At 35.3% G+C, this 11,841-nt stretch overlaps 2 protein-coding genes across 2 annotated transcripts; one reads left to right on the top strand and one right to left on the bottom strand.

Moving 5' to 3' along the window:
• The first annotated feature begins 3,043 nt into the window (after positions 1-3,043).
• On the top strand, positions 3,044-6,232 carry LOC111997573 (calcium-transporting ATPase 3, endoplasmic reticulum-type). Its single transcript, XM_024029685.2, has 5 exons — positions 3,044-3,226; positions 4,213-4,317; positions 4,413-4,466; positions 5,061-5,109; positions 5,694-6,232. The coding sequence occupies exons 2-5, from the start codon at positions 4,264-4,266 to the stop codon at positions 5,759-5,761; spliced, it is 225 nt and encodes a 74-aa protein (XP_023885453.2). The 5' UTR covers positions 3,044-3,226; positions 4,213-4,263; the 3' UTR covers positions 5,762-6,232.
• Positions 6,233-7,270: 1,038 nt separating this feature from the next.
• LOC112020575 (calcium-transporting ATPase 3, endoplasmic reticulum-type) lies at positions 7,271-11,624 on the bottom strand. Its single transcript, XM_065761768.1, has 4 exons — positions 11,054-11,624; positions 8,723-8,875; positions 8,462-8,566; positions 7,271-7,663 (listed from the first exon to the last, which is right to left on the bottom strand). Exons 1-4 carry the CDS (start codon positions 11,057-11,059, stop codon positions 7,271-7,273), a joined length of 657 nt encoding a protein of 218 aa, XP_065617840.1. The 5' UTR covers positions 11,060-11,624.
• Positions 11,625-11,841: the final 217 nt, after the last annotated feature.

Genomic DNA, 11,841 nt, shown 5'->3' on the forward strand with positions numbered 1-11,841 from the left:
TTTGAGGAGGAATCCGAGGTAACTAATCAGGTAGTACAATTTTATAAAACTTTGTACAAGGAGGTTGAGGGGTGGAGGCCTTTTGTGGAGGGTATGGAATTTGATCGTATTGGGGTTATGGAGAGGGCTTGGCTAGAAAGGAAGTTTGAGAGAGAGGAGATACTTCAAGTTGTAAGTGACTTGGAAGGGGACAAAGCTCCAGGACCGGATGGGTTTACTATGGCATTTTATCATCATTGTTGGAGAGTAGTGGAGAAAGACGTCTTAGCGGTCTTTGAGGAGTTTTTTCAGCATTGCAAGTTTGAAAAATCCCTTAATGCTACCTTTATTGCATTAATTCCTAAAAAGAATAATGCCTCTAATATTAGAGATTTCCGACCTATTAGCTTGGTGGGGAGTGTGTATAAAATCTTGTCTAAGGTTTTGGCAAATAGACTGAGAGTGGTTTTAGATCAGTTGATTTCTGAGACTCAGAATAGCTTTGTGGGTGGGAGACAAATTCTTGATTCGGTTCTTATTGCGAATGAGTGTGTGGATAGCCGAGGGAAGAGTAGGGTTCCTGGAGTCATTTGTAAACTTGATATTGAGAAAGCCTATGATCATGTGAACTGGGAGGCTTTGCTGAATTTGTTGAATAGAATGGGCTTTGGAGTGAAGTGGTGTAAGTGGATCCGTTCTTGTATCTCCACAATCCAGTTCTCTATTTTGATCAATGGGTCCCCAGCTGATTTTTTGGTAGTTCGAGGGGCTTAAGACAAGGGGATCCGCTATCTCCTATGCTTTTTTGATTGTGATGGAGGTGTTTAGTAGGATGTTGAGAAGAGTGGAGGGAGCTGGCTTGATCCGTGGTTTTAAAGTTGAGGGTAGGAGGGGTGGTGGAGAATGTGTTACACATCTATTATTTGCAGACGATACTATCCTATTTTGTGATGCAGATGTGGAGCAAATTCTTCATATTCGGTTGTTGTTACTTAGTTTTCAGGCGGTAACAGGTTTGAAGGTTAATGTGCATAAGAGTGAAATGGTTCCAATAGGGGAGGTTGATAATGTGCAAGCTCTGGCTGAAATTTTGGGTTGCAGAGTTGGAAAGTTGCCTATGTCTTATCTTGGTATGCCGTTGGGGCTTCACATAACTCCCCTTCAATTTGGAATCCTATTTTGGAAAAATTTGAGCGGAAACTAGCCGGGTGGAAGAAGCTGTATTTGTCCAAGGGGGGGAGATTGATGTTACTTAAGAGTACGTTATCTAGCCTTCCTACCTATTTTCTATCATTATTCACAATTCCTACTCATGTGGCTAATAAAATGGAAAAGTTGCAAAGGGATTTTCTATGGGGTGATAGCAAGACTCATCTGGTTGGATGGGATAAAGTTTGTGCGCCTATAGCCAATGGTGGCTTGGGGATAAGGAAACTTACTACTTTTAATAAATCCTTACTAGGGAAATGGCTATGTGCGGTTTGGGGTTGAAGAGGACAGGGCTTTGGAGAAGGGTGGTAGCTCTAAAGTTGGGGAAGAATGGGGGGGTGGACCTCAAAGCTGGATAGGGAGTTCATGGTGTGGTTTGTGGAGAGATCTATTGGTGGGAGGTTTTAGAAATATATTTGATTTGTGTGGGGGAATAGAGTGATTCTGGACAGATCATGGTTGGGGATTCACCTTTTCAATTGCTTTCCGGTGTATAGATTGCCTCCATATAAGGAGGATCTGTGGTCTCTGTCAACAGTTGGGGGGAGATCAGAGAAGTCTGGAATGTTCGTTTATCTAGGACCAAATGATTGGAGATGGTGGTGGTGATTTTCTCATACTTTGGGTATACCTCCATTGAGATGGAGACCGTATAATGGAAGTATGAAGAAGGGATTTTGATCCGATCATTTATAATAATAAGGGACTCTCCTTCAATTTCTTTCCTTGGAAAGTTTGGAAGTAAAGGCCCCTGGCGGTTTCCTTTTTGTTTGTGTGTATGCTTGGAATAAGATCTCTAACAGGTGAAATTGAGAGAGGGATGGTTTTTGTGACTGTGATTGTGCTGAATTGTGAGAGACGGGATCACTGTACTACTTCATCTGGTGAGCATGACCAGTATGGTTATGGAGTTTGGTTTTAGATCTTTTGGTTGCTGGGTCTTCCAGATCATGTACGAGTACTCTCTTTAGTGGTGGAATTGGCTTGGAAGCATCGTCTAGTATTTGGAATTTAGTTCCTCTGTGCATTTGTGGTGTTTTGGAGGAACGAATAGGGGACTTTTGAGGATTGGAAGTTCGGACAGCTTTGGCTTCTTCTTAGTGGACACTTTTTGATTGGTCTGGGCTGGGGACTCACCTAGTGATTCTCTCCTTGTTTCTTAGCCTCTCCTTTGTAATTAGTATATTTTCTTTCTGTTTTTTCTTTGGTTTCTTTTTCTTGTATTTTCTAGGTTTGCTCTATGTTCTTCATGCATAGAGTAGCCTTTCGTATATATAACATTCTTACTTATAAAAAAAAAAAAAAATGATTGATAATATGAATCCATGACCATTAAATGATATTTAGATTACAAACCAAAATCCAAAAGAATAAATAGAAGATAGCTAGATAAGTGTTCAGCATTGAAACCAAAATATAAAAAATATAAAAAAAATTCTTACAAGTTTGGGCTATTTCTTGCTATTGGAAGTTGGATTACAAGGGTATCCAAGTCGTATCATAGGTGTATCCTAGATGTATTGGCACTTAAAAAATGACTGGGTATGTATCTTTTAGAGGTATCCAATATGATACCAGTATGATACTTATCGGATATTGGTATATGAGCAAAAACGGAGTATATGTGCATCCTACTAGTAGTCAATGGAGGGCTTTAGACTCCTTTGTGTTCATTTGTACATGAAGTAGTCTTATTCCAATAAAATACGTATTTACTTATAAAAAAGGTAGTAAATGGGGGATTTTCTTAATATTTTGTTGACTCATGTTTCCTATGATACACTGTAACTTATGTAAATAATTAAAAATTTGTTCTTTTCAGAGAATTGCTTCCAGTATTAAGTACCATTGGCATTGCCCTTTTGAAACTCTGATATCTGTGATTGCAGATGAATTTTGACACTTGTGCAACAAGGGAGACTACTTATCCTTGCAGTATATTTAATGATCGACATCCCTCTACTGTGTCCATGACTGTGCTCGTTGTTGTTGAGATGTTCAATGCTTTGAATAATCTTAGTGAAAATCAATCTCTTCTGTGAGTATTTGATTTGTTTTATAATCTTCATTTCTTTTGTGTTTTCCCCTTTTCACCCCAGGTCATTTATTTTGAATGCTGAAAAATGTATAATTTAATAAAATTAAGTAGCGAAAGAACTTTCCAACCTTTTATGTTATTTAGTTCTTTCCTATAAGGTAGCATTTGAAGTCAAAGGAAAATTTATGAACAATTAAAATCACCATGTTTTTGTCCTTTCTATCTGGTTGGTCTGGAATTGTGCATGTTTTTTTAGATTTGATCCTGTGACATAGCGTACACTATAAATCAGCTGGCTGCACCTTTGAAGTGGGGAGTGCCATACTGTTCTTACAGATTTTATTTTACTGGGTGGATTAAATCGGAGAAGCCATGTTGATTAATATCTTTATGTTCTTCTTAACCATAGTATCACATGTTTTTAAATTTCTGTGTGTCCTTATTCTAAGCGATTGGAGACAGTATTGAGTAGGAACCGATTTTTTTATAATTCAGTTTCTTTTTCTGTAGTTTCATCCAAAACTGACTTAGGTAGAAGTTCTGAGAACATGATCATCAAAGATGTATTGCTGGTAAGGTTGGGACTAGTACTTTGTTGGGGTCTGTTTGAGCACCCATGTCCAATAAAATTTGACCAGTTTTTACTAAATCCAGATTTTAAAATCTTAATTATGTTGGGAGTGTTCAAGATGGAAAGAAAATATGGTTTTATTGAGTCTCTATAATGAGAGTTCGCAACCCAAAACTAAGATATCAGTGAAGAAATCTCTCTCTCTCTCTCTCTCTCTCTCTCTCCATGGCCATCTTATACAGTTTTAAGGTACTAGTCACTTGTGTTAAGTTGCTTTTATGCTTGCAAACAAAAAGTGACCCTTTTCTCTCTCGCTTGCATGAATAGATAGATTTTGTGCTCTTCTTTTGATGTTCTCTACCAAGTGAAAAAAGCATTAGAACTGACTCTTTTTTTTAACTGTGCTTAATCTCAGTGTTATCCCTCCTGGAGTAATTTATGGCTTGTTGCTTCAATCATCCTAACTATGATCTTTCACATACTAATTTTGTATGTGCATCCACTTGCAGTTCTCTTCTCTGTAAGTTGTCCTTTATTTGTGATACACTTATGTTTTTCCTAAAGTGATTGCCTTTCATAAATGAATTTAATGAGCTGCAATATATTTTGTTACAGGTAACACCGTTATCTTGGGCTGAGTGGAGGCTTGTCTTATATCTTTCATTTCCTGTATGTTATGTATTTTCTTGTTCTCAGTTTGTTGGCTATTTTACCCAAATGATTGGCTTAGCATCTATCCTTGAACTATTATTCTAGAACACTAACTGCTTTCAAACTGTATAAATATAATATTTTCAGCTAAAAATACTGTCTACTTAAGTGGTTTGGGTTTCCTTTGTTGGTCAAAACAATTGGCTGCTGCTAGGTTACTTTGTTTTTGGTCCCTAACTAAGCTTTGGAGATCTTAGAGATGCAGAAATAACCTTATTTGACATTTAAATTTGTGTGGGTGGGCGTTCCTGATTAAATATATCAAACTGACAATTATTTGCTACTTAAATTAAAAAGAAAAAACAATTCTTTGAGACAACCCAAAAATGAATATATTATGCTCCATCAAGCAAGTTAGTTCAAGCCTGTATTCAATTGATTTATGGGGTTAACCTGAGAATATTATTATAAGTTGCTTGATTTTTTTTTATTTAATATTTTTGACTCAAAGATTTTGGGATTAAAGGCTTGGTTGTTGTTCTAATGAGAATTTTGTGCTGAATATGAATTTTTGCCACTTATTTCAAAGCTTTCACTATCAATGTTGTGTAGGTTATTATCATTGATGAGGTGCTGAAGTTCTTCTCAAGAAATACCAAAGGTAATATTTCTTCTTTTGTCTGGCATTTACTATTTTTATCTTGACCAATGCACTAGTTTCTGTGTCTTTCTTAGTTGTAGTCTTATGGTTAATGCTAGGAACATTATTTGCATTGTCCACTTACGTGGATTTTACTGTCTTTTGTTGTATTTATAATCAGCTTTAAACAAGATGGATTAGTGGTTATTAATGAAGGATGTTGTAGGAATATTTGGTGACAAAATTGATGATGAAATTATCTGAGTCTCTTTATTAGTAGTAGAGGTTAGATGTGGGTTCCAGTTAATTCAGCTAGAGAAGTCTCTCAATGTCGAATAAAGGAGCTATGATCAAATCCCACCTACACAAAGGAAATTCATTGGTGTCTTGGTTTAATGGTAAAGGAAAATCATTATGAAGTGAATGCCATAGGTTCAAATTCTATCGTACTGTCAAAAAAGTAGAGATCAGCATATAAAAGCGTCAGCAATTGTGGTCTGGATCAAAGCTTTTCAAAGTAGCATTCATGTCATGCATTGTATATTGCATGCACATACACAAAGATATGTATAAAATTTTCTTCATGGCTGTCCCTCTTGTTGTAGGTATAAGGTTCAAGTTCAGATTTAGAAGGCCTGATATGCTTCCAAAAAGGGAATCTCGTGATAAGTAAGATGTATCTTTTGACCCAAATTTTGCACACATTCCTGGTTACAAAGAAAATGAATCCTTTTAACGCCTATACTGCATCATCCTTGAAATGGACATGGAGCATTCTTCATTCATTATGATCTTTATTCACACTTCAAAGATAAAGTCACAAGATGAGAGGTACCCCACACATTTCCTGAATATCCTTGTCTTTCTGTAATTTGTGAGCAATCTTATCCACAAGATGCCATAATATGTTGTACCATATGACAAATAGGAGGGCCATCGATCTTGGGCCTTTTACACAAATTATTTACTAGTTTACGTGCAATATTTAATATAGGTTTCACAGTCCAGGGTTTTAGGAGCTACTCAATGAAGTATTATGTTGTTATTCATATTGCCTGATTTGATCTACCAAAATTTAAGTTATTTTCTTTTCCTTGGTTCTTAGAGGTTTATTAATAAATCAGAAGTTCCACTGGTTGGGCCATGTGTGATTCTATAACTGCCTTTTTGGTGAAGAAAGGGCTGTGTTTTAAGAAACTAATATGTTTAGCACAATTAAGAATATCAACTTGTCATGGTCCACACCGTTTGATCATTATGATAAACAAAATATAAGGATCGACTTCTTTCTTTTCTATTTTTATTTTTTTCCCTCTCTCACTAAGACACTCAACATGCAATTAAGAGAGAGAGAGAGAGAGAGAGAGAGAGAGAGACATTTGAGTACATACGTAAACTTTATCCCAAATAGAAAATTCAAATATAAAATTTAAAGCATGAATAATTAAATAATTACGTCAGTGAAGAGCCAAGAAAGAATTTAGTAACCAACTCATTATTTATTGACACTGTCATGGAAATGTCTAAGTTGAATTGTTTTTCTTAAAACCAATGAATATAACATGGTTTAAGTAATGAACCAAATTTCTTTTACATTTACAATGGTTCATGTGATGTCCACCTTTTGAACATCGTGAAACATTCTTTAGGCTTGTACTCAGGTGCAGTGTGCCCTCCACCCTGAATATAAAACCGAACAACAAGACACAAGAAAAGAAATCATAATTAAATTAGATTACCAAATACCAAGAAAGCCTAATGGCAATAGAAATGATCGAGTTTTTCTTGCCTTCACGGTAGCAAATGTCATCTTGTTTGAATAAGTCCTTGTGTATCTGAAACGTGATCATTCAAAACTTGTTAACCCTTTTTTAGATATAACTTCAAGATCAAAATAGAGAACAAAATATTTAAAGTCAAGGGTTCACCCTGCAACTTGGCCTGCACGTTCCATGATCTCCAGTCATCGACAATGGAATAGTTTAAAGATCTAATCCATGCTTGAGTCCCAGGAATGGCACAGTAATATCATGATCTCCACTGTAATTTTTTTTAAAAGGAAAAAAATAATTAATTACTATTAATGGAAAAGTGAAAGAAAATTGTGTAAATATTTTACATTCAACAGAACAATACTATCATAATTTCAAGGGTAAAATATTATTTTGGCTTCTAAACTTTACTAAAAGTTTATTTTTAGTCCCCCCCCCCCCCCCCCCCCCCCCCAAAAAAAAAAAAAAAAAAAAACTTTGTGCATTATTAAATTAGGTATAGAAGAAAGACACGTGCTCACACATAAATTATATAAATAATTACAACAAGAACAATCAGGGGAAAGAGAAAGGTAGTGAAAGGGTGGAGCACAAAATGAATCAAACCTGTGAAACCTTGATTCCAGCTCAGCTCGAATATCAGCTGTCAGGGGAACAGTGGAACCATCACCATTACACAGAATATTTGTGCATCTAGAAATAATACTTTCTGGAGCACCTTTAGAAAACATAATCTGCTTCTGCTTTCGGCTACAAAGGACACTCATCATTTTACGATCACGAGAAAAATCCAAAACAGAAATCTGCAAATACCATAACCTTAAGCTTACATCAACAAGAAAATAGCAAAATATCAAAATAAACAGTAAATTTTTTGTTACAAAATATTCTATATTGCAAAAGCTTTTTTTTTTTGTTTAGATTATTTAGCCTATTTAAGGAATTTCATTCTACTTACAACATCAAGCTTTATACTAACAGCAGTCTTACACAGACTAGAAGTACCATGAATGAAACTATGGGCAATAAACACTTAGAATTAACATGTACAAGGTCTGTCTCTTTGCGTGCCAAGCATGACAATGCCCTCTCCCCCTCTTCCACCAAAAAGGAAAGAGGAGCATCTAACTCACAAGAGAATCAAGGGAAGATAATAAAAGATAAAATATTATGATCCAAAGAAAAGTTTTTGATCCTAAAAACCTATCATTCCTCTTTACTTTATCAATAATAATAATATTTTATCACTGCTGACTGCTCTTCCCATATAGATATTCAAAAATGAGTTGCTGAAGAAAGGCTAAATCAGATCCTATGTTCACACCTTTCCTACATGAGAATTAAATTCTGAATATCATAACTTCAGAAATACCAAAATATAACTATGTACATTTTTCCCATTGTTTATGAGGGAAATTTTTGAGTTTTTTCCTTCCCAAAACTGAACCATCTTTGGCAGTCCAGCAACATGAATCAACAGTAAATTAAACCATATCCACAAACATTTAAGTTCAACTTGGTCAATTTTGTATACATATACATATATATACAGGTATATGCATTTATTCATACAAAATGTAGGAACCAATTAGAAAACAAACCTTTTTAAATTGGCTCTCCCAATAGTGATTACAGTAGGATGCACGCTCATGACTGCTCAGCATATTCAGAGCAGAAGGCATAGAGTCATAACCAGGAAGTCCAACCTGATAACAGAAAGCAACAAAAGCAAGTTTGCAATGTAAAATAAACAAGTGCACGACAAAAAGGTATCAGAGGGAGTGGGTGAAATAAAAGAATAAGCAACAACAACAGTAATTAGGTGAGATGGATAATTTTATTAAAGCAGGATAGGATCAAACCTTTTCTGCCAGGACTCTGAGGGCTACTTCAGTTGACTCACCAATTTTTTCATAGTTCCCCTTGTCAGGATTATATTGTAAAATAGACTCGTTGCAAAGCGCTGAACATATTGCTATGTGCAGAAGACAAGGTAATTCGGCTGGAAATTCAAGCTGCAAAACAGCCCAACATCATATCAATGTAGTCCTGAATGGGAGATTCTGAATGAAGACATAAACTACCTATCTCTAGACTCAATTCTAAAAAGTCATTGCAAATATTATATGTATTACTTTCTCCTAAAATGGGTTAAAAAATGGCATGATGTTTAAAGAAGAAAAAGTACAATACTCTTATCTAAAGCTGTTTCAATTTTGTAAGGGGAAATATTTCGCTACCGGCTAACACCGGTATACCATTTTGGAATTTTTGATATATACAAACACACATGTTTATAAGTATAAAAATTAAGAGATTGTAAAAATATAAATATCTCTAGCCCAAAATGGCCCAGCTTACTGCCATTTCTTGTATAAAGTAATGGCCCAGCTCACCACCTCTAAGTAAATAGTTCGGTTTTGATCAACATGAGAAGTGAGGAAAAAAATAAACACGGGGAGAAGTGAAAAGATGACAACTTCACATGAATTCTGGCAAAATAATTAAAGCTTTAACTTTTAAACCACTTAATCCTCTGACAATTTGACAAAAAAGAAAAACAAAAGATTCAAATTACCAAAACCATTTTGACTGAGAAACAAAATGCAAGACAAGGGTATAACAAAAGCTTTGTGGCAGAGAAAGCAAAGAATGATGCAGCAGAGAAGAAGGATTCAGGTAAAAAGCAAAGATTTGTTAGGAAGCCCGAAACTGCAATAATCATGTCACCAGTCGCCAGTGGTGAGGTTGAGAGAAAGATTGATAGGAAGATTTGAGAAATTAAGAGAGAATGGAGGCAAAAGATTGAAATTGCAGGAGATAGGTTTGTACCAGTCCAGAATGTATTTATCACTTGAATCAACCAATAACAGCTGAAAATGTCCGATATTAACCAGAATGGACCAACATTTGAATCAGCATGTTTAAGCTACATCCGTATCAATTAAATGATCTATACAAAAAATATAGGCTAGTACAGTATGGTATTGATAACTTTGTGAACAGGACTGTTAAAATGGGTAATGTGCAGGGACAGAGGCACTTTTAGACCAAGTGGGCCATCCCTCCCCCCGCCCCCCACAAATATGTGTATATATATATATATATATATTCTTTAAGTGTGAGTACAAATTTTGGATTCAATAAATTTATATTTGGGCCCCAAAAATGCCATTTTTTTTTTCATTTTTTGTTTGTGTGGTCGTTTTTTTTTTTTTTTTTGCTTGGCAATTTTAGTAAGAAGAATATTAGATATAATGATAACACATATGACTTAATAGAATGGTTCACGATATTTCCTTTATAAGATGGTTGTCCCTCTATCCACTATTCTAGTTTCTATTGCAATTATGACAAGCATTTTTAGACATGAACATTGTCAAAACCCTGCTTCATAACAAAATGAAAGATAATTATCTAACAGATTCTAGGTATTTCCAAGACATAAAGCTTGGGCATTCAAAGAGCTAAAGCTGCTGGACTTACGCAAAGTGTAAACCTTGTACAGTTTGTTATTTCAATTCTAAGTTCAAGTTTGATGAAGATGATAATAATGATGACAATGGTAATATCAGAATAACGACCCTATATACATATATATATATATAGAGAGAGAGAGAGAGAGAGAGAGAGGCACAAGTCAATGAACCTAAGCATCCTATTTGCACGTTCTTTACTATTCTTAATGAAACATACTTTAAAGCATTTTAACAACCCTAAAATTTCACTCAAATGCCTAAGTATCTCGTCTACCAGGTTACAATCATATCCTATTATGATGGAAATCAACTGACAGCTATATAAACTGAATTGAGGGAACTTGGGAGTCAACCATTTGCATATCTAGTGAGTGGCATCATATTTTTTTGATTAGTATGGGTGGCATCAGATTTACAAGACCTACACAGGGATGGTCACTTTAAGTGAATCTTCACTATACACTCCAAGTAAAACCTAAGATTCTGTCATGTAGGAAATAAAAATTTAAAAAATAAAGAGAGTCCACCAGGTGCCATTTGGTGAACCAAATTTCTGACATAAAATGATCAGGAAAAGAATTCACATAAATGATCATTCAAAACTTTTCCACTTCTCTTGAATCATATTCATCTTTAAAATAAATAAATAACATGTAATTCCAACAAGTATGCAATCAAGTCTCCAGAGAAAAATAATATACAAAAAAAAGTTACCTGCATCCCACTGCCGTCAAAGATAATGCCTTCTGGTGCATATGTTGTCCCACTGACACTGTATTCAGAAATCACAGAACCACGCTCTACAGAATGAACCACACATACCTGGCCAGACGGAATAGCAGAGCAAAATTTTCATTTGATAAAACAGTATAATTACACCAAAGATACACATACCAATAACAAATCATGAATTAAAGGTTTTCTATGTCTAGCAAACAACATGGTGGGAAAATAACTTTTTTTTTTTTTGATAAATAACGGAATTGTATTAACCAAAAAGACCAAGTACACTGGGGGTGTACAAGGAAAACAGTACATCAAACAGAAAAATTACAAAGATCCAGCATTTCTAAAAAATTAGAACAAGAGAAGAGATTAAAGGAAGAACTCCACTCTAGCAAGGTGTGAAGAAGAAGAGATTTAATTTCTGGAATAGACCGTTCCTTTCCTTCGAAGCATCTTGAGTTCCGTTCTCGCCAAATACACCATAGGACACAATGAGGGACAGCCCTCCATAAATCAATGCTCCGACACCCACCAAATGAACCTTGCCAACTCGAAAATAAATTTATTATCTAACAAAAAAGTAATATGTTTTACAAAAGTTATTTTCGAGTAATATTACAAAAGTAATATGGTCTTCAATGGGCTATGCCGCGTGGTGTCTTAGATTTATTTTCGAGTTGGCAAGGTTCATTTGGTGGGTGTCGGAGCATTGATTTATGGAGGGCTGTCCCTCATTGTGTCCTATGGTGTATTTGGCGAGAACGGAACTCAAGATG

Source organism: Quercus suber, unplaced genomic scaffold (genome assembly GCF_002906115.3).
Source record: "Quercus suber isolate HL8 unplaced genomic scaffold, Cork oak 2.0 scaffold_428, whole genome shotgun sequence".
NCBI lineage: Eukaryota > Viridiplantae > Streptophyta > Magnoliopsida > Fagales > Fagaceae > Quercus > Quercus suber.